A 24442-nucleotide genomic window follows, 5' to 3' on the forward strand; every position below is an offset into this window, starting at 1 on the left:
AATTATGTGATTAAACAAAATTCTCCCATGATCAAAAGTTCTGTGGAAAAAGCTTCTTGTTAAGTTAGTGGAGACAAGGCTGATTTGTTCTATCTTACTGATTTCTGCTGCAGCATACAGATGGTACAGTTAAAATTTTATGTATTGTAAATATTAGCAGATGTATGTTGCATTGTGTCAACAATACAGTTTGGTAATAGTGTGGATAATGGTTTGTTGCACATTAAGTCTTTCAGTTCCATTTTAGAGTAATTTTATTCTGCAGCATACTGAAGCATTTTTGTAAACAATGCACATCCCATTATGGCCACAAGCAGCTCTTTTTTTAAATTAATTACCTCCAGAAGGATAGTGTGCCATGGCAAGAACATCCTCTGAGGCTGGTTTAATAAACAAGACTGTAACTTTTTTTTTTTTTATATATATAATTAATATAACTACTACAGTGGACTGTATTGTTTTCTGGTCTCACTCCATTAAATTATCTTTTTTTTTTTTTGGAGTGAAAATGTGAGGCCAAAAAAATCTACCTGAGGCTTCCAGGTCAATATACACCAAAACGTCTACGGAGTGTTTCTAACCTCTAAGGTTTCATGCTGTTTTGGAAGTTAAAGACATAATACCCGGTACTAGATAAAACTTTTAAGAAATCAGCTAAAGGGAAAAATGGCAGCACTGTACTAAAATCTTGGCAAGCAAGTGGTCAAATTACTAGAAACATGCCTTTGTATAATATTGTACCAGTATAGAATAGAAATGACTGTTTTGAAAATTACAAATTGAGAAATGAAAATTTCAAAGTGTCAGAGACTTACTAAGCCTTTCATTTTGGTTTTTACTGTATCTCAAGAAAAAAATTTATATTTGTTTATTTTTAGGTAATTGTAGTTGAAGAAGCATCCCAAGTCCAGTGCCCTATTACTACCAAGCTTGTATTAGATGAAGATGAGAAAACCAAGGACCCTCTTGTGCAGGTTCACAGGAATATGGTAACAAAACTGAAGCCACATCAAGTTGATGGTATGTTTGCATATTTAAGTGTTAATCATTAGTGTGATGTACATTCTTTCTCCGATGTAGAACCCTCGTCATCATCTGAGTTCACCTCTGCTATAGAGAGTCTTTATGTGAAAACATAAGGATGGAATGGGAACGTAACTGGGAGAATAAAACAACGCTAACCTTTATAAGTACCATATATTTACACTGGCTGTTATAGACTCAAATCAAATGTATGTTTTTATTCTAAAATAGTAAGAATAAGAGCAGTTCACTTTTCAAAACAGAGTCGTGTGTGATTGAACTCGTGACCCTTTGACTACCAGTCAGCAGCTCTTATTGTTACGCCACCAAAACAGTCGGGTTAAAAACATGTCAATGTCGCACCCTAACGCAGGTTCTTTTTCTGCAGTTATATTCTTGAATAAAAGCACACTTTTTTTGTATACTTATACCTTTTGTGAAAGGGTTGTGATAAAGGCGCTATATTGGCGCCAACCCGACACAGACTGACACCAGAGGCATGGGCAAAATAAACAAAAATTCTTAATTTTCTTCTTTACCTGTGGGCGCATGTCTTCCCCGTGTCCCACCGGCAGCACACAGTCCCAAACACAAAAGTAAAGCAAATCACACTCTTCTTTCCTCCAGTCCTCCCAGGGCAACTTCGTCCACCTCCCCCCGACACTGGCGCCCTGAGTAGTGGCTGCAGGCGTGCCAGACAGACAGACATAGAGAGACACACACACAGGCGCATGTGCCAGACAGACACACACACACACGTGTGAGACAGACGCAGCGCGCTTAAGAGAGAGACACACACACACACACATGCAGGCCCGCGAGAGAGAGACACACACAGGCACACACGTGCATTTTTGCAATGTTACTTTTCTTGGTTGTTTATTAAATTATGGATTTTACAAATGTTCATTTTTTTTCCTGTGCTTAAAACTCATTAAAAAAAAATAGTTTTTTTAGCGAGCGGGTCGTAAGGCTATAGCACGAACTCTTGCAGTTTTAGTTTTCTCTGTTGTTCAAGGTTTTCTTAGTGTTGTTCAATGTTTTTACATTTAGTTTACTATTACACTGTGCATTCAATAGTATTATTAACTATATTTGTGCTTAAAAACTTTAAAAATATATATATTTACCTACAGTTCATATGGTCTGGAACAGATTAATTACAGTGCATCCGGAAAGTATTCACAGCGCATCACTTTTTCCACATTTTGTTATGTTACAGCCTTATTCCAAAATGGATTAAATTCATTTTTTTCCTCAGAATTATACACACAACACCCCATAATGACAAAGTGAAAGAAGTTTACTTGAGGTTTTTGCAAATTTATTAAAAATAAAAAAATTGAGAAAGCACATGTACATAAGTATTCACAGCCTTTGCCATGAAGCTCAAAATTGAGCTCAGATGCTTCCTGTTTCCCCTGATCATCCTTGAGATGTTTCTGCAGCTTAACACTAGAATTACCAGAGCCTACAAAAAAACTTGTAATTCCGTCCCACCTTAAATCGCTTCTTAAATCCCTTCACACCTCTCCGCCAGCCTTTGTCTTCTAAATGTGCTGATAAAGAGAAGCTAGGAGCAGCCGGCTATTCCATCCCCCCACCAATTTAGAACGTGCACGAACTTCTCCCAGCTCATGCCTTGATTGAGTATCTGGGAGTGAAGTGGAGTTTTAGAGTGGAAATAATAGATCGTTATTTGGAACACACGCATTTCATGTTTGTTCCGTTTCTACAGTAATCTGTGTCAACACATTGTTAAAACAGAAACGTTTTTTATATTCTATTAGTAGATGACAAAATGTAGGCATAAACTATATAATGTATGAAGCCTGAAGTCCAAATAGCAAAGAAACATTTTCATAAAAGGTTCAAATATAACAACAATTGCGCTTTTATTCAAAAATATAACTGCAGAAACAAAAAAGCCGCTTTAACATGCGAAATTGACAGCAGTCTATTATAACTGCTTCCGTGGTGCAATGGAATCAGTTCTCGCCTTGGAATCAAAAGGTCGCGAGTTCAATCCTGCACCACTCTGTTTTGAGAAGTAAACTGCTCTTAGTCTTACTATTTTAGAATAAAAGCATACATTTGATTTCAGTCTGTAACAGCCGGTGCAATTTATGATCCTTGTAAAGGTTAGCTTTTTTTTTTTATTCACTTTTCATTCTCTCAGTCGCGTTCAGAATCAAACCATACAACCCCATCTGACACGGCTGTTTTTACTAAAGATGTGCTATAGCTCTGCAGTATACCACGATGCATACTAACACCCCTCGCAACTCCTACCCCCCCAACCAGGTTCTGACACAAAAACGCTGGCGAAGCTGCCTTCTTCGTATCTCACCGTCACTTGATTTTCTTTTTATTCAGTTTTATTGAGTGTTCCTGCCAGTCCCCGCATGTTGCTGTATGCTGTTTCTTTTGTACTTCAGGACATGAAGAGGAGAGAGTGGTAAAGAGCAGTACCTTCAGCGCTATATGCAATCATCAGACACTCCCCATCTGCCCGTTGTTTTGTTATACTTTTACACCAACTTATGTTCCTGTGTTTGAGCATGCTCAAACGGGCATGCTCAAAAAATACACGTGTAATGCCACGAAAAGTGCACGCAGACACTTCATTTCGCAAACAAAACAAGTGCACTTTTATTCATGACTACCTGTATAACCGAAGAAAAAAGAAAGCAAGTTACAGTAGGCGATTGATACGACAGCTTGCATGGTGCAATGCTAAGAAGTGCTGATTTTCATTCCGTGCTATATAAAATCATCACATTCAAATATTAACAGTTCCCACACACCCAAGGACTGTCCTTCCTACATTTACGACACGTGTACTTTTTGCCGTGCACACAACTCTCTGTGCTATGGTTCCTATTACACTGAATGAGCACCTGACACTGTACTTTCTTCCCTGGGGAAGGTCCCGCATCAGAGAATTTCCAGTTCCTGCATAAATTCACACCCGATCTGACGCTGTTCGTTTTCAAATAATATTGCATTAGTGCAATGATATTTTCATACATATTGTCTCTTTCTTTCAGGTGTGTAATAGAAACCACAGCATAGAGAGAAGTGTGTGCATTGCTTCTTACAGGAAAAGGCGATTGAAAAAGTGCACTTGAATAAAAGTGCACTTTTGTTATACTTTTACACCAATATATGTTCCTGTGTTTGAACGACACGGGCAGATGGGGAGTGTCTGATTATTGCATATAGCGGCGAAGTTACTGCTCTTTACCATTCTTTCCTCTGCATGTCCTGGAGTACAAAAGAAACAGCATACAGCAACATGTGGGGACTGGCAGGAACACTCAATAAAACTGAATAAAAAGAAAATCAAGTGACGGTGAGATACGAAGAAGGCAGCTTCGCCAGCGTTTGTGTGTCAGAACCCGGTTGGTTGGGGGGGGGTTGCGTTAGTATGCATCGTGGTACACTATAGAGCTATAGCGCGTCTTTAGTGAAAACAGCCGTGTCAGATGGGGTTGTATGGATTGATTCTGAACGCGACTGAGAGAATGAAAAGTGAATTAAAAAAAAAAGCTAACCTTTACAAGGATCATAAATTGCACCGGCTGTTACAGACTGAAATCAAATGTATGCTTTTATTCTAACATAGTAAGACTAAGAGCAGTTTACTTCTTAAAACGGAGTGGCACAGGATCGAACTCGTGACCTTTTGATTCCCGAGCGGGAACTGATTCTATTGAACCACGGAGAAAGTTACAATAAACGGCTGTCAATGTCGCATGTTAAGGTGGCTTTTTGTTTCTGCAGTTATATTTTTGAATAAAAGCGCAATTGTTGTGTTATTCTTGTGAAAATGTTTCTTTGCTATTTGGACTTCAGGCTTCATACATTATATAGTTTATGCCTACATTTTGTCATCTACTACTAGAATATAAAAAACGTTTCTGTTTTAACAATGTGTTTACACAGATTACTGTAGAAACGGAACAGACATGAAATGCGTGTGTTCCAAATAGCGATCTATTATTTCCACTCTAAAACTCCACTTCACTCCCAGATACTCAATCAAGGCATGAGCTGAGAGAAGTTCGTGCACGTTCTAAATTGGTGGGGGGATGGAATAGCCGGCTGCTCCTAGCTTCTCTTTATCAGCACATTTAGAAGACAAAGGGCACTGGCGGAGAGGTGTGAAGGGATTTAAGAAGCAATTTAAGGTGGGACGGAATTACAGTTTTTTCATAGGCTCTGGTAATTCTAGTGTTAATTGGAGTCCACCTGTGGTAAATTCAGTTGATTGGACATGGTTTGGAAAGGCGCACACCTGTCTATTTAAGCTCCCACAGTTGACAGTTCATGTCAGAGCACAAACCAAGCATGAAGTCAAAGTAATTGTCTGTAGACCTCCGAGACAGGATTGTCTCGAGGCACAAATCTGGGGAAGGTTACCGAAAAATTTCTGCTGCTTTGAAGGTCCCAATGAGCACAGTGGCCTCCCTTCATCATCCGTAAATGAAAGAAGTTCAAAACCACCAGGATTCTTCCTAGAGCTGGTCGGCCATTTAAACTGAGCGATCGGGGGAGAAGGGCCTTAGTCAGGGAGGTGACCAAGAACCCAATGGTCACTCTGTCAGAGTTCCAGAGATCCTCTGTGGAGAGAGGAGAACCCTCCAGAAGGACAACCATCTCTGCAGCAATCCACCAATCACGCCTGTATGGTGGAGTGGCCAGACGGAAGCCACTCCTTAGTAAAAGGGACATGGCAGCCCGCCTGGAGTTTGCCAAAAGGCATCTGAAGGACTCTCAGACCATGAGAAACAAAATTCTCTGGTCTGATGAGACAAAGATTGAACTCTTTGGTGTGAATGCCAGGTATCACGTTTGGAGGAAACCAGGCACAGCTCATTACCAGGCCAATACCATCCCTACAGTGAAGCATGGTGGTGGCAGCATCATGCTATGGGGATGTTTTTCAGCGGCATGAACTGGGAAACTAGTCAGGATAAAGGGAAAGATGACTGCAGCAATGTACAGACACATCCTGGATGAAAACCTGCTCCAGAGCGCTCTTGACCTCAGACTGGGGCGACGGTTCATCTTGCAACAGGACAACAACCCTAAGTACACAGCCAAGATATCAAAGGAGTGACTTCAGCACAACTCTGTGAATGTCCTTGAGTGGCCCAGCCAGAACCCAGACTTGAATCCGATTGAACATCTCTGGAGAGATCTTAAAATGGCTCTGCACCGACGCTTCCCATTCAACCTGATGGAGCTTGAGACGTGCTGCAAAGAGGAATGGGCGAAACTGGCCAAGAATAGGTGTGCCAAGCTTGTGGCATCATATTCAAAAAGACTTGAGGCTGTAATTGCTGCCAAAGGTGCATCGACAAAGTATTGATCAAAGGCTGTGAATACTTATGTGCATGTGATTTCTCAGTTTTCTTATTTTTAATAAATTTGCAAAAACCTCAGTAAACTTTTTTCACATTGTCATTATGGGGTGTTGTGTGTAGAATTCTGAGGGAAAAAATGAATTTAATCCATTTTGGAATAAGGCTGTAACATAACAAAATGTGGTTAAAGTGATGCGATGTGAATACTTTCCGGATGCACTGTATATTTACATACAATCCTATGGGGGAAATTACGACCATAATTCGTTCCAAAACTCTGGTTGTAACACGATTTGGTCATGAACCGAGGTTCCACTGTATTACTGTCAGACAAAATTACAGGCATTTTACGGAAATACAAACCAGTATTACTGAGAGAGAAATTTAAAGGCACACAATACAGTGACACATATTACAGCTACATACAAGGTCCCTTGCTATTTAATATAGACTGTTCCTGTTAATGTTTATGCACTACTGTTGTAGCGCCCGTTATTGTAACGGGCTTAATGTCTAGTCAAGGAATAATTTGTTGTTTGTTCCCGACATTTTTATATCTGTGAATTAGTCAGAGCTGGTTTAGGAAATTAATGGATTCAAGAGAATAATCCAAAATGAATAGTATTTATTTATTGTAGGTAATAGAAGATCAAGTTTAAATAGCGATTCAGTTTGTAAAAGTGCCATTTTGCATGTGTAAGTGAAATTGAAAAGTCTGAGTAAATGTTTAAATTCACAACAAATGTAGTTTCATTAATATTTTTTGACTATTTTGTTTGATGTAGGTCATTTGATCAAATTTTTAAGCTGCAGTAGTTTCATTGTTAATATTAGTGTTATTTTTATATCAGTCTTTCATCTATAAGTCAAAATGGTTGTTTTTACTCTACACTGCACTCAGAAGTTTTTTGTTCCACGTGAACATGACTGAGAGAATAAAACTAAATAATAAAAGAACACTAACTTTACAAGTTGCAAGAATTTACAATGGGTGTTACAGACTCAAATCAAATGTATGTTTTTATTATATAATAGTAATAATAATAGCATCTCACTACTCAAAACAGAAAATGCAGGGAAGACCCGTGATTGAACCCTCAACCTCTTGATTTAGAGGCAGTCGTTATTGATAAATGGATTTCAGTTTTTACATACTGACAGCAACATGTATTTGGAATTATTTCTTTTTTTATTCGGTTATATTCTTGAATAAAGGTGCACTTGTTTTGTTATACCTTTTGTGAAAGTGTTTATTTGATACTTGGATGTCATTCTTCACACTAATTTTTACTATAACATGAAAATAAATTCTGTTTTAGTTATGTGTTCAACATTTCTTGCCTCGCATTTCCTATCATCCTACATTGACCCATGTAGACACAGAGCACACAAGAAATACATGTATTCCAAGTAACAAGGTATTTATCCTATACAATTCAAGGCACCGCACAACCAGATAAGCTGACTTCAGCTGGGTGAACTTCAGCTGCGTTGGGGGGCGGGGGGTGGATGGGGTTGGGAATGGGATAGCAGGCTGTTTCCTCCTTGTGCTGATTGATACATTTGTAAAACAAAGACGCTGATGGAGAGGTGTGAAGTAATTTAAGGTGGCCCAGGATTATGACTTTTTTCGTAGGCTTCAGGGATTCTAGTGTTAATTGAATGCAGCCTGCTATACCCCCCATTCAGTTAGATGAAAGCATTGCCTTGCAATCCTCTCAGCTGAAGTCTGTGTTGAAGTGTTTATCTGGAAATGCATTTGTAAGGAATTATATAGGTAATGAAACGTCATGATTTGATTATGTACATTTTATGTGTGTTTCATGTCCACAACAATCTGTGTAAATACAGAATGACAGAGGACATTCGAGGCAAGAAATTCTGAACACATGGCTAAAACAGAAAAAGTTTTCATGTGTTATAGTAATAGCAGCATAATTTTGATGTGAATTATAGAATGTGTGGAGCCTAAATATTCAAGAAACACTTTCACAAAAGGTGTAACAAAACAATATGCTTTTATTCAAGAATAAAACCGAAGAAAAAGAAATTGCTCAAATTGCATGTTGCTGAAGCCCAACTATCAGTCGGTACAAAGTAAGACGTTTGCATACGTGTGTTTGCGCCTTTCATTTTCAACCAGTTGTCACAGTTGTAATGCTGCTCCACAACAGATCTGTATAGATGGCACAGTGAATAAGCCACTCTTTAGCAATGGTGAGGTTCAAATACTGCATCTTCTCTGTATTTAGTACTGTAGGTAGTGAGCTGTTATTATTAATATTATTAAAATTATTATCATATAACAAAAACATACATTTGATGTGAGTCTAACATCCTGTGTAAATATTTGTTCTTGTAAAAGATGTTACTTGTCCTCGCACACAGACATTCATATGAACATGTCATTTTAACCATTTTTTTTATTCAGTTTTATTCTTGGATTCATGAATAAAACTGAATCTGAACTATTTTTTTTATTCAAGGTTTATTCTTGGATTCTGGAATTAAAAAAATAGTTCAAATGATATGTTGATATGAATGCCCATGTGCGAGGAAAAGTAACATCTTCAATTGACACTGCGGTGTCTGTTCAATAAGACAAATACTTATCATAAGATGGGTAAATAAGACATATACATAATCAAAGACTTTGTTAAATGGTGTGACTCAAACCACTTACACCTTAACAACAGCAAGAACAAGGAGCTGGTGGTGGATTTTAGGTGGTCTAGGCCCCTCATGGACCCTGTGATCATCAGAGGTGACTGTGTGCAGAGGGTGCAGACCTTTAAATATCTGGGAGTGCAGCTGGATGACAAATTGGACTGGACTGCCAATACTGATGCTCTATGTAAGAAAGGTCAGAGCAGACTATACTTTCTGAGAAGGTTGGCATCCTTAAACATCTGCAGTAAGATGCTGCAGATGTTCTACCAGACGGTTGTGGCGAGTGCCCTCTTCTACGCGGTGGTGTGCTGGGGTGGCAGCATAAAGATGAAAGACGCCTCACGCCTGGACAAACTTGTTAAGAAGGCAGGCTCTATTGTAGGATTAAAGTTGGACAGTTTAACATCTATGGCAGCGCAACAGGCACTAAGCAAACTCCTGTCAATCATGAATAATCCACTGCTTCCACTGAACAGTGTCATCTCCAGACAGAGGAGTAGCTTCAGTGACAGACTTTTGTCACTGTCCTGCTTCACTGACAGACTGAGGAGATCGTTCCTCCCCCACACTATGCGACTCTTCAATTCCACCCGGGGGAGTAATTGCTAACATTAATTTTATTTTAATTTTTTTTTCTTTTTTTTTTTTTTTTTTTTATTACTATTTAATTTAATATTGTTTCTTTGTATCAGTATACTGCTGCTGGATTATGTGAATTTCCCTTTGGGATTAATAAAGTATCTATCAATCTATCAATCACACCAAGAAGAAATTATTGAGCCGCATTTTTGTGTCTGCTTTTATGCCTTCAGCACTAACTTGGTACCATAAATTTACACCGGCTGTTAGACTTAAATCAAATTAATGTTTTTATTATATAATAGTAGCTCACTACTCAAAATAGTAACTATGAGGAGGACCCGGGATTGAACCTGCAACCTATTGATTATGAGGCAGCAGTCCTTACCTCTGCACCAGCTAAGCAGACATGTCTACTTTGTATTGATTGATAGTTGGGCTTCAGTTTTTACTCATTTCAGTAACATGTAAATTGAACAATTTCTTTTTCTTTGATTATATTGTTGAATAAAAACACACTTATTTTGTTATACCTATTGTGAAAGTGTTTATTTGATATTTTGGACTTCAGTCTTCACACATTATACACTTCACGTCAACAGTTTCTCAATTATTACTTAAGTCAAGCAAAGTGACACCTTTTATTGGCTAATTAAAAAGACTACAATATGCAAGCTTTCGAGGCATCTTGGGCCTGTTCTTCAGGCTAGATGTTAATACAGAACCTGGAATTTTCTTTGTTTATATAGACACTAGGACATATACAGCATTGAAAAACCTTTAAATGGGACATCTTAGATGTAAAAAATTAACATTAAAAAAGTTTCTGTTTTAGTTGTGTGTTCAACATTTCTTGCATTGCATTTGCATTGTAGACACGGAACACACATGAAATGTATGTATTCCAAATAACAATATATTTGCCCTGTACAATTCCTGACACCTTACTCCCAGATAAACAGACTTCAGCTCTGAGAATTTTGCATCTGACTTGACTTCAGTTGCCTTGGTGGTGGATGTGATAGCAAACTGCTTGCTGCCAGTACTGATTGACACATTTGCAAAACAAAGAGTTGCAAAGGAATTTAAGGTGGCCTGGCATTACAAATACTGCATTTTCATTTCCTTCAGGTATTCTAGTGTTAACAATGCAGTTTTTAAATGAAAATGTAGTGGTACAAATGTAGCCTTGGTTTTTATTTTCAGTCTATTTGTTTCTGTCAGGGCTTTATAACTCGGAGGGACGGAGTGGTGGCTCTGAGGCTAGGGATCTGCACTGACAATCTGAAGGTTGCTGGTTCAAATCCGGAAAATGCCAAAAGTGACTCTACTTTGTTGGGCACTTAAGCAGGGCCATTAACCTGCAATTGCTCTGTCCTGGGTATGACATTATCTGCACCCAGCCCTGCATGTAGGCCCCCCATCCTGCAGAGAAAAACCTAGGGGTTGGAGGCAGAATTGGCACTCCAGCCACCATAAAAATCCTCACACTGTTCCATTCCATCTGAACTAGTGTGGTGCTGAGGTGTCACCCATTGAATGACTGCACTCGGGTCCTAATCTGGGATCCTGAGTTGGTTTTTCTTGTGGTGGGTGTGGCAATGCATTGTATCAGCATGTGCCCCAAACCTCCTCTCTCTCTTTATAACTCGGTGTTAAATTCTGCATTGTGGTTTTGCATTTGTCTCACTGTCACTATTGAAACTTAGCAATCCAGTAGCACATTGCCACAATATTTATTTATTTATTTATTTGTGTTTCTGCTGTGAGACTTTCAGACTGGAAGTACTTTTTTATGTTACCTCAATTTTAATGTCTGTATTGGTGCCACAGAAGAACATGATTTTCAATTAAGAATGATACCTCTTTGTTGTATGTTATTGTGTTGCTTATACTTATATTGCTTATCCCAAGTCCCGCTTTAATATCCTTAATTATCTGTGATACCTTGATTGCACTGTCTGGGGCTTTTACGACTGCCTTGAATCTTTTCTGCAGCACTAGCTCTGCCATGATCTGGCATTCTCTTGCTTTTTACCTCCTGTCTTTCTCACATTATCTTTTACTTCAGTCTCTTTTCTATCCTGTTTATAGTGCTTTTTTTCCTCTCGTGGGTGTAGGTACTTGATTATGACCTGTGGAGTGTCAGTGAGGGGAACAGCTGAGCTGATTGTCCCTGTACGTTAATAAGCAATCAGCTCACATCCTAACTGCAGCTGTACAGCTTTGTAGCAGCACGCACCTGTCCTACTAAACCTGAGCCACACTGTTTCTGTTTTAAAATTCTGCACCACCATCGACCCCTAACTTTCTTCACCATACCTTTCCGCTATTATAAGGGTACTGTGTTCACTCATCAGCAGTTATATTTTATCTGATCCATCTAGTTTCCTAAGTACCCATACCATTTTTTGTACTTAGAATGATAAATCTCTCACAGAGTTTATTTTTCCCCAGCCAGTGTCTTGTCATGCTTTTTATAATATAAGACCTGTCAATGTTAGCCAACTTTTGTTTGTGTGCATTTATTGTATGACTTTACAACACACTGAAACTGTAAATTGACTAAAGCAAGACATAAGAATAAACTGATAGGTGCTGAAAACATTTTCACATTATTGTATTACCATTATGTTCAGACATCATGAAGATAATCCATTTTTCTACCAACAAGGTAAAGTTGGATTCTATTGCTTCAAACTCTGTTACAGAAAGTTTACTTTTTGGTTTTAAAAATCTATATTTTTTGCCCAGGTGTTCAATTTATGTGGGATTGCTGCTGTGAATCTGTGCAGAAAACCAAACAGTACCAAGGTTCAGGTTGTATTCTGGCACACTGTATGGGTCTAGGCAAGACACTGCAGGTAAGTTAAATATTTTTACAGTTTCTTCCAACTTTTCACTATTCATATTATAATATTGGTGACTGATGGGAAGTAAGCCTACCTATGAATGAGTAATTTCATATACATTAACTTTTTTTCTTAAGTAGTTTTTTTTATTCCCTCTCTGAGGACATTTGAAGGTTGGAACACTGGAGGGAGAAGTGCATTCACCTCCAGGAAGAGTACTTTGAAAAAGCCTAAAACTTCATTGTGCTGTTCCATTTCTTTTCTTGGTAGGTTCACTGCCCATCAGAGACCCCTCTTCTTTTTTCAGTTTTATTCAGTCTTTTGGCATTACTATAATAAATTACATTTTTCCACAACATCAACATGCTGATGCCTCTCGTGCTCTGAAAAAAATATTTCAAAGTTGAATTTTGACTGGGGAGTGGAATTCTAAGGGACATTATCACAATACTTGGAAGTCAGTGCAATATTGTGCATATGTTAATGTTTTGTAGTGTATTAGCTCACAATATTGCATTGCAGTATTCTCTCTTTGATTTGAATAAACTGAAATCCTATTCCTATGAGCAGAAATGTGTCAATCCATTGCACCTAATAAGAATAATCTTACAGTAAATTCTTAACACTTAATATTTTTTATCATTTTATAGTGGATTTCAGATTTCTTGAGTGTCAGTGCTAGAAATACTCAGTTATAGTATGTAACATGGACAAAGAAACTAAACATATTATATCTTCTCTGGTGATGTCTTGTGCTATAGGCTAATTTAGTAACCTATACTACTACTACCACTACTTTCAGCTGCTCCTGTTAGGGGTCGCCACAACAGATCATCTGTCTTCTGCATTTTGCTTTATCTTCCTGAGCTCTGCATCTTGCTCTATCACACACACCATCTGTATGTACTCTCTCACAACATCCATTATACCTCCTCTTAGGTCTTCGTCTTTTTCTCTTGCCTGGCAGCTCCATCCCTAACATCCTTCTCCCAATATACCCAGTATCTCTCCTCTGTACATGTCCAAACCAACGGAATGTCGCTTTATCTCCAAGCCATCCAACCTGAACTGACCCTCTAATGTACTCATTCCTAATCCTGTACATCCTTGTCACACCCAATACAAATCTTAACATATTAAACTCTGCCACTTCCAGCTATGTCACCTGTCTTTTTGTCAGTGCCACCATCTCCAAACTATATAACATAGCTGGTCGTTACTGTCTTGTAGACCTTACCTTTCACTCTTGCTGGTACCTGTCTATCACAAATCACTCCTGACACTCTTCTCCACCCACTCCATCCTGCTTGCACTCTCTTTTTCTCCTCTCTTCCACACTCCCTGTTACTCTCTACTGCTGATCCCAAGTATTTAAACTCATCCACCTTTATAACTCTACTCCCTGCATCCTCACCGTTCCTCTGACCTCCCCCTCATTCACACACGTGTTCTGTTTTGGTCCTACTGACCGTCATTCATGACTTTCATATCTCGATCTCTCCAGCATCTCCTCAACCTGCTTTCTATATTGTTACAGATCACATTATCATCCACAAACATCATAGATCCATGGGGACTTCTGTCCATTATCTCCTCAGTCAACTTGTCCATCACCATTGCAAATAAGAATGTATTCCCAACTCCAGCTTAAACGCATTCCGTCACTCCTACTGCAGACCTCACCACTGTCACACTTCCCTCGTACATATCCTGTACCACTCTTCCTCATACAATACCACAACTCCTCTCTAGTCACCCTGCCATATGCTTTCTCTAGGTCTACAAAGACACAATGCAACTCCTTTTGGCCTTGTCTATACTTCTCTATCAACACCCTTAGAGCAAACATTGCATCTGTAGTGCTCTTTCCCAGCATGAAACCATACTGCTGCTTGCTCATCATCATCATCTACTTTCTTAACCTAACTTCTACTTCTCTTTCCAATAACATAATGCAGAGGCTGATAAATTGTATCCCTCTGTTGTTATTACAGTTCTACAAGTCATCCTTGTTCATAAAAATCTGTATCAGTACACATCTCCACTCTTCAGGTATCCTTTTACTTTCCAACATTGCATAAAAAATCTGGTTAAAAACTTCACTGTCGTCTTTCCTTAACACCTCCATGCTTCCACTGTGGTTTCTTTGTCCTCCTTCCTCTGTGTAGATGTCACACCAAGCACCCTTCTAGCTGTCTCCCTTCCCACTTCTGCTGTAGTTGCCCAGCTATCTGGTAACTCTTCACTGCCATTTAGTGCCTTTCAACCCTTCTCACTCAACTCCACTCCACTGTCTTCTTTTTTTCAGTTTCCACCATTTGGCCTTGGCACGGCCCTCACTCTCCTCCTGTTCGTGATCTCTGACGTCATCCTACAAACCGCCATCCTCTACTGCCTAACTGCATTTTCCAGTCTCCTTCAGCCAGACCTTTCTGCATAGAATATAATCCACCTGTGTGCATCTTTTTCCACTCTTGTACATCACCCTGTTTTTCTCTCACTTTTTAAATATGTATTCACAACAGTCTGTCCTTTTTGCAAAATCCACTATCATCTGACCGTCTTCATTCCTCTCCTTGACACCATACCTAACCGTCACCTCCTTAATCCCCTCTATTTCCTTCACCAACATTTCCATTGAAATCTGTTACAATTACCACTCTCTCTTGCTTGGGTATACTCTCTACCAGACCTCCTCCTAGAACCAGACCTGGAGGAGTCCCTGACAGCTAGGCATGCCATGGGGCCCTGTCTCACACAGCCTGAAATTGTGACATAAGGCTTCCCTCCTGTGGCCTCTGGGTGGTAGTTGAAAGTAGAAGACTTGTTGGACTGAAGCCCAGACACATTAACTGACTCTTGGGACATGAAATGTCACCTCTGTTGGAGGCAATGAGCTGGAGTTAGTGGGTGAGTCTGAGCATTTCCAGCTAGATATAGTTGGGCTCATGTACATCTGCACACTTGGTTTTGGAACCAAAACTCTTGGAAGACACTGTACTCTCTTTTATTCTAGACTTGCTTGAGTTAAAGGCGTTGGGTGGGAGTTGGCTTCTCTTTGATCCACAGCCTGATCAATTCCTTACTGGAGTTTGTCTTGGAGAACAAAAGGGCTGCCTCTGTGTGGCAGAAGGTTGTAAAGCGGAGGACTCTGACTGCAATATGTGCTTATGCACCAAATGCCAGTTTGAAATGTCAGCCCTTCTCGGACTGCCTGGAGAGGATTCATAAAAGGGTCCTAGCTGGGGACTCCATGGTTCTTCTGGGCAACTTCAACACCCTCGTGGAGACACCTGGAGAGGCGTGATTTGAAGGAACGGCATCCTTTATCTAAACCTGAGCTGTGTTTCTTTTATTGGACTTCCATGCTAGGCATTGTTTGTCCATAACAAAAACCATTGTATAATCAGATTAGTGGCTATATGGTCTGCTCACATGGGTGAAGAGGAGGGCAGAGCTGTCATCCTGGACAGACATGGAAAGCCCAAGTGAGTAGTAAGTGTGAAGTTGGAATTTCTTGTGGAGGCCCCTGTCAATAAGACTTTTGGCTCCAGTCTCTGAAAGAGCTTTTCCTGTATGCCCAGGGGAAGCTGAGGACATTCGGTCCAAAAGGGCCTTGTCCAAAGCCTCTATTGTGGAAGCACATGCTAAGAGCATCAGACTGAAGGCCATAGGTGTCTCTTGAGGTTGCAATCCAAGGACCTAATGGTGGACACGAGAGTTGAGGAGTGCCATAGGGTTGGAGAAAGGGGGCCTTCCATATATGTTTAGCACAGGAGACTCTCGAAGCAACAGAGGGCTATGGACAGGCCAATAGGGCTGCGACCCTAGCAGTCAGGGAAGCATAAACCCAGGTATGGGTTGAGTTAGGAGAGACCATGGAAAGCGACTTTAGATCAGGCCCAAAAAGGTTGTGGCAAGCCATCAGAAGACTTGGATGGGGAAGGCAGAGCTTTACCCAGTCTGTTCTCGGCAAGTGTGGAGAAGTACTATCCTGGATTGAGGATTAGATTAACATTATTATTCCCATGGGGATCTTCAGATGCATACTGCAGCAGAAACAACTCAAAGACTCAAAGGACATATAATACAGCCAATCAGTCTGAACTCAATGGACATGCATTTTCTGGAGGAGGCAGAGCCAGATGCCATTTGGGCAGTCAATGGCTATTTGCCTGCTGGACGTCACTGAAGTAGTTGAGCATTTCCACCATTGCAAGATTATCTGTCCAGAAATGCTGAAGACTCTGGACGCTATTTTTAAAAAGGGAGACAGGAGCGTGTGCTAAACCAAGTAGGGGAATCATACTTCTCAGCCTCCCTGGAAAAGCTAGTACCAGAGTACTGGAAAATTGATTCTGCTTAGTTATAGAACGTCCTATCCAGGAGGAGCATTGTAAATTCTGTATAGGCGTTGGAGCGGTGGACCTGTTCTTTACCATCATAAGGATCTTGGAAGGGGGCTTGGGAGTATGCTTAATTGGTCTACATGAGTTTTTTTTTAATTAGCGAAGGCGTATGACCATGTTCCTTGAGAGATTCTGTGGAGGGTACGGGAAGAGTATGGGGTCTGGTGGCCCTTAATAAGGACTATTTAGTCCCAGTATAATCATAGTTTTAACAGAGATGAGGATCAGCGCCTCCAAATCTGAGGCCATAGTGGACTGTCCTATCCAAGTGGAATGTGAGTTGCTGCCTCAAGTGGAGGAGTTTAAGTACCTTGGGTTCTTGTTCAAAAGTGACAGGTAAATGGATGGTGAAATCTGCAGACAAACAGGGGTGGCGAGTGCAGTTTTGCAGACACTATACCAATCTTTAGTGGTAACAAAGGTCCTGAGCCAGAAGGTAAGGCTGTTGATTTACCAGTCAGTCTGCTTCCCTGCCCTCGTCTATGGTCATGAGCTTTCTCAGCCATGTGGCTGGGCTCTGCCTTAAAGATAAGAGAAGCACAGATATTCAGGAGAGGCTCAGAATAGAGCTGCTGATCCTCTGCATTGAGAGGAGCCAACTGAGATGGTTCAGGCACTCTCCTCCCAGTGGAGGTTTTACTGGCACAGCTAACTGGGACGGTATCACGGATAAGACCCAGGGCTCGCTGGGATGATTATATATCCCAGATGTTCTGAGAATTCCTTGGGATACCACGTTATGACTTGGTGAGTGTGGCTGAGGAAAATTATGTTAGGGCCTCACTGCTCATTGGATAAGCAGTGGAAAATTAATGAATTAAAATATACTTTCTTTAAAATGACACACGGCTATTTTCTGCATTACCATAGTAAAGCAATGAACAAATGTATATTTGACTTCCTCAATTCCTGGCAGTTACCTTTAATATTTTTTGAAATGACAGCTTCATGTAGTTTGTATTGATGGCTGAGAAAAGCATTTAATATTTTCATACTGAACTAGAAAAAAACAGTTTAATGTAATGGAATTTAATGGAGATCCATTTTGTCGGGCAAATGACATGAAAAACGTCCATGGTAAAAAAAAAAAAAAAAATGTTTCATACTGAACTAGAAATAACTATATAATTTAATGAAGACCCATTAAAAAATCATTACATTACTTCTGTTCCATAATCCACATGTTGGCAATCTATTTGAATGCTGAAAACATTCAGATGTGTGTGTTTTTTTGGTAAAATATTAATAATACTAATCAGTGTATAATGTAAACAAGTGATTCCCATAATTCTGTTTTTTTGAATTGAAGACCCACCTCTCCCACTCATTCATGGATCCAAAGTCTTGTCTTCAATTCATAAAAATGACATCAGTCTATCTGAAACTTTAGCTATTTATATTACTGTAGTATTGTAAATATCAAATATTTCAAAAGCACAATTTGGAGTACAACTTGCAGTTATCTAAGAGAAATGTATATTATATGTATGCAATGTGGTTACACTATGATTAAGAAATAAAAAAAAAAAGTGTATTAAGTTTTTTCATGATTCTTTCAAAATGGGTTTTAAGTTTTTTTGGGACACAGCATCCTTTTAGCCAAATACAACACCAGATTTTGTATAAAGTCAACTGAGCATATTCTGTCTTAGTGAGCTTCTAATGCCATATGTGTACATGTTCTAGTCAGAAGTAAAAAATAAAGATAAATAACTGAATGATATTGCAGTTTACTCATAGGCATAGATAGCCAGAAGAATCTTTAAATCCAAATAAATACACATCAAACAATACAACAAAATCACTAGGTTTTGGATCCAGTTATATTAATTGGACTTTAGTTTAGTGAAATTGTTATGAAAGAGATCAAATTATTCACAACTCTTGTTGTTAAATACCATTACATTATTCTTTTCTATACACATTATTTTTGCAAAACTGGATTTTCCATCATGACAGCTAAACATATAGACTAGAACCAGGATATACTTATTATGTATCACCTTTACTTGTTTCACACTGTACACCGTAAGTCTTGTTCCTTTCTGAGAAAACAGTTTACTTTGTGATGCACTTAAGTGTAACATCAGTAAATAACGAAGTATCATAAAGAGATGTAACACCACCATGCTTCAGAAAACTGCATTTGATTAAATGTTTCTGAACCGCATGACTTCAGCTGTACTGAGATGCTTTGCTCTTATAAACACTATTATGCGCAGAAGTCAGGTGTGAGATTAGTGTATCTGCCACTCAAGAAATTAGCACAATTAACATTGTGAATTAAATTTAATTATAATAAACAGACATATTCTAAGCTATTACAGATACTTCCTTATAGTCCATAGTTTGCAGTTTATCTTTAATTAATTCACACATGATAGCAATTTTTAGAGTCTTTGTTCATAGCTTATCACAACCTGTTATTTAAATCACTACAAGTAAAATAATACGCAGCTGTATACTACACTCAGCAGCTCAGATCAGTTTAATGTTTTTGTCTTTCACCTTTTCTCTATAACTTGTTTGTGATTTTCATCCATTTTCATTAAATATTTCATAAAGAGAGTATAAACAAAGGAAAACCCAAAGAATACACTCCTATTATCTCCTGATTTATTTACATAAAATGCATTAAAATGTAGCACTGGAAATTTTCAGTTTTTCTCAAGAAAACGTTTGTTTTGGATTGCTGTTCAGACATGTTCTGGTATAACTTGAGATAAAGGTCTTGTTAATTCTGATATAATTGATTTTCTTCCCAGCCAACTAATAATGTACAGTACTTGTTTTCTTTTCTGTGTATCGATTTATAGATGTATGCTAATCATCTTTTATTTTAACTTTTCAAAAAGATATACAGTTTAATGTCAAGTTTAACTAAGATATACCTGTTAAAATTATTTTCTGTAAACTTTAGGAGTTATTTTTTGTGAGGAAAATTAAAAAAAAGTATTTATTTTGCTGTGTTACATTTCCATACTTATTGTGGATTTCTTTGTTTTAGGTAGTAACTTTTCTACATACAGTTTTGCTCTGCGAAAAACTAGATTTCAGTACCGCTCTGGTGGTGTGTCCTTTAAATACAGCACTTAACTGGTTGAATGAATTTGAGAAGTGGCAGGAAGGTTTGAAAGATGAAGAAATGTTAGAGGTAAGGATAAAGATAAAAATGCAATTGGAAGTTCTTTATAATTGTATTACTGCTTATGTATTAAGAGTAATTCTTAAAGTTTTATGTAATTATGGAGACTTTGTAAAGTGGAGAGTGGTCATCATGCACAGTTATTGAAACATTAAGTTTAAAATTGAACTTTGATCTTAATGCTGCAGCTAAATGTATGATCTATCCATCCATCCATCCATTATCCAACCCGCTATATCCTAACTACAGGGTCACGGGGGTCTGCTAGAGCCAATCCCAGCCAACACAGGGCGCAAGGCAGGAAACAAACCCCGGGCAGGGCGCCAGCTCACTGCAGATGTGTGATCTAAGAAAACTATATTTATTATGAAAATACATGAACTGTATATAACCTGAAAGTCATTATTTTGTTCATTCTAACAGTCTTTTGTCTTTTTTTCAAAAATGTTACCAGAGGGTGTTCAACACCATATATTTGTAAAATTTGTGTTTAACTTCTTTCATTATATGAAAATATATTTGCTATTTTGTCTAACTCCATAAGATATAATTAATGTTTATAATATTATCTAATATTGCACATCATGATTTTAGTGTTTAGGTTACTGAACTGCACTTTTCTCCAAACAACTTTTGAAACTAAGCTTGTTTGTAGTGCTCTTGTGATGTTCAGGCACAGACTTCATGTTTATATCCATATTGATTAACATTAGAATTCCTAAAGCCTGTGAAAATTTTCCTCTCACTGACAAGCCTACTTTCTCCAAAACACAAGTGAGGAAAATCATATGTCCTTATCGGTGCAGCAACTGCCCCCTGATAATGGCCTTTGTTCTGCAAACATGTCAGCAGCGCTGAACTTCCACTGAGGCCCAAACCATTAAGCCAGCTGTTTGCTCCTGACACTAACATTCTGTATTTAGCACCGCCAGCCCAAATCCTCTCCCTTACACCTCAAGTCTGCATTGAAGATTTTATATAGCAGACTTGTAAGGAATTATGTAGGAAATCATACATCATTATTTGATATACTGTAAGATTCATGTGTGTTCTGTGTCTCAATGATCTCTGTAAATATATTATGCAACAAAAAATGTTAGGTCTTGTAGACTAATGTAGACTAAGCCACTAATTCCATTTAATTAATTCTAGCTCCACTGACAGAGTGAGGAGATCGTTCCTCCCCCACACTATGTGACTCTTCAATTCCACCCGGGGGAGTAAATGCGAACATTAATTTTATTTTAATTCTTTTCATTTTTATTACTATTTAATTTAATATTGTTTCTTTGTATCTGTATACTGCTGCTGGATTATGTGAATTTCCCCTTGGGATTAATAATATCTATCTATCTATCTATCTATCTATCTATCTATCTATCTATCTATCTATCTATCTATCTATCTATCTATCTATCTATCTATCTATCTATCTATCTATCTATCTATCTATCTATCTAATTCATCTATCTATCTATCTATCTATCTATCTATCTATCTATCTATCTATCTATCTATCTATCTATCTATCTATCTATCTATCTATCTATCTATCTATCTATCTATCTATCTATCTAATTCAGATACTTGCAAAATAAAGGGGGCTATCAGTGGGTAATTTGGTGAGGTGATAAGGCCATAAGAATTTCCTTATATGTTTTTGGGAGAAAAAAGAGATCAAGGGAAACAAAACTTGGTGAGGATTCTATTGTAGTGTTAAAAACAAAAAAGCAAACAAATTCATTAATTTTCCAGACTTTATCTTGCTTTACCCAGGTTGACCAATACCACCCAAAATCTACTTCCTCTGCTTTAGGTGTTCTTTAGTAGCCTTGTGGGTAAGGGGTATGTGATCTCCCACATCTTCTGTCAATTTTTTCATTTTTATCTTGGACCACCTTACTTCACCTCCTTTACAGTGCACGTCTTTTCCCAGTTGTTCTTTGTTTTCACTTTAGATACTTTGTCTTCCTTAACTCAGTTCACTTCCTCACACTGTTTATCTTCTGTCTTTTAATTCTTTCATTCATCTCTGACCTTTTGGTTATTTTCATGTAGATATTACAGAATATATGAGTGATTCGTAAATTGTGGGTTCAATGGTTCAATTGATGTTGCTGGATTTTTAAGTAGACTTCATTAAAGCAGTCATTAATACTAAATGATGTGTGTAAATAGTGGTTTAATCAACCAATAGATTTTTTTTTTCATTTTGGGATTGCCATTGCTTAATTTGCAGACAAGCATTAATAAACACTGAATCTGTATATGTATTAAGTTGATGAATATTATGAGATTAGATTTCCTAAAACATCAGAATGTGTGTGTGTATATATATATATATATATATATATATATATATATATATATATATATATATATATATATATATATATATATATATCATACATACATACATACATATAGTGGAACCTCGGTTCACATACAACTCGGTTCACGACCAAAAAGCTCGCCAAACTTTTGCCTCGGTTCACAACCACACACTCGGTATACGAACAAGCCAGTTTCCCTTGCCTGCCTGAGCTGAGAGAGAGAGAGCAAGAGCGAGCGAGCACGAGCGAGCACGTGCCTGCTGGGGAGGGGAGGAGGAGATTGCTGCACTGTTTGCCTGCCTATCTGCAGCCAGTAAGTGCAAGCCATCCATCCCCCCAATTCCACGTGCCTGCTGGGGAGGGGGAGGAGGAGATTCCTGCACGTGTTTGCCTACCTATCTGCAGGCTGTACGTACTAGCGCACCATCCCCCCACCACAGGCAGCCTGAGAGAGAAAGAAAAGAGAGAGCGGCGAGCCGCTGCTGCAAGAGCTCTGTTCATTGTTCTCCTTCCATTGGCTTCTAATCAAGTGAAGAGTGGTGAGAAGAAAATTGAAATCGAAGTAAAGAAAGAAATTACAAGAGGTGGAAAAACTGTTTACCAGTTTACTCATTTACCAATTTGAGAACCCTCGTGCTTTCAAGCAGCATAATGTAAACAAAGCCAGACTGCCAGCAAACATGAAGGGTTGGGTCACAAGAACTTTGTTTTTGGAATGGCTGCATGAGGCTTTCACTCCCACCAGCTAAACAGCTAAAAGCACCAGAAACCCAAGAAATCACAAGAGAAAACACCTGAAGGAAAACACTTCATGCCAGAACTCGACTTATGCAAGGTTGGTTTTCTTGGTGGTTTTTGTATTACGGATTTTTCAAAAGTTAATTTTTCAGTTCAGTTCATGTTGCAAATGTTCACTTTTTTCAGATGGAGTTTTTCATAGCGCGATTAGGTGCGATGTTACCTTTCTCTTTTTTCAAATGTTCCTTTTTTCCGCTATGCTTAAAACTCATTTTATAAAAAGTGTTTACAGCGATCAGGCTTTAAGTTTAATAGCGTGATCTCCTGCAATCTTACTTTTTTGGTTGCTTGTGAGTTGGTTTTTAAATGCACTTCGGATTTGGTCGATGTTCCTTTTTTTCTGCTGTGCTTAAAACTCATTTTAAAAAAAAATGCTGCGCGAGCACCTGCTACAGAGAGATTAGAGAGCACGAGCGAGCAAGCGCAGAGAGAGAGCGCGCAGCTGACAGGGAAAGGGATGGGGGGGATAGGGGTGTGTGTGTGTGTGTGTGTGTGTTTGCGCGCTCGTGCTACAGAGAGAGAGAGAGTGCGTGAGCCAGGCTGCTCCTGTAGCTGAGGGAGGGGCTTTTTTGGTGTGTGTGCTACAGAGAGAGAGCGCGAGCAAGCCAGCTCGTGTAGCTGAGCAGGGAGCCTAGGTGTTTTGTGTCAGTGTTATTCAATGTTTTTACATTAGTTGACTATTACACTGTACATTCTATGGTGTAATTAACTATATTTGTGCGTAATCTTTTACATATTTTTACATATTTACATAGAGTTTGTACGGTCTGGAACGGATTAATTGTATTTACATACAAAATCCTATGGGGGAAACTGCTTCGGTTCACGACCAACTCGGTTCACGACCAAAGTTCTGGAACAAATTATGGTCGTGAACCAAGGTTCCACTGTGTATGTGTATGTATATATATATATATATATATATATATATATATATATATATATATATATATACACACATACATATATATTAAATCAAGCCAAGGATTACTTAGAATCTAGAGGCACAGGCCACCATTGTGCCTTTGCTATTGAACAAGGAAACAAGAAAAAAGGAGGTAAAGGAAAGAAACAAACCTACCACTAATTGTATTAGTCCAAGTCTGAATAGTGGGCATCTTTCAGGAGCACTAGGGGGTCAAAGCTGGCATATCGGATCAGGGGCTAGGCTTATTATGTAACAGGTTTGTGAGGTAGGATATAATAGATGTAGAATTTTAAAATATGTATGTTTTGGAAAATGGAGTTCTAACACATTAAT

At 38.6% G+C, this 24442-nt stretch overlaps 1 protein-coding gene across 3 annotated transcripts in view; it reads left to right on the plus strand.

Annotated features, from left to right (window-relative positions):
- atrx (ATRX chromatin remodeler) overlaps positions 1-24442 on the plus strand; it is a 352828-nt gene that overhangs the window by 204801 nt on the left and 123585 nt on the right. For all 3 annotated transcript variants that reach the window (XM_039765743.1, XM_039765744.1, XM_039765745.1), the window contains 3 exons: positions 879-1020; positions 12399-12508; positions 19913-20059. In XM_039765743.1, coding sequence (XP_039621677.1) covers positions 879-1020; positions 12399-12508; positions 19913-20059 — 399 coding nt within the window. The remainder of the gene's footprint in view (positions 1-878; positions 1021-12398; positions 12509-19912; positions 20060-24442) is intronic.

Source organism: Polypterus senegalus, chromosome 10 (genome assembly GCF_016835505.1).
Source record: "Polypterus senegalus isolate Bchr_013 chromosome 10, ASM1683550v1, whole genome shotgun sequence".
Classification (NCBI taxonomy): Eukaryota; Metazoa; Chordata; class Cladistia; order Polypteriformes; family Polypteridae; genus Polypterus; species Polypterus senegalus.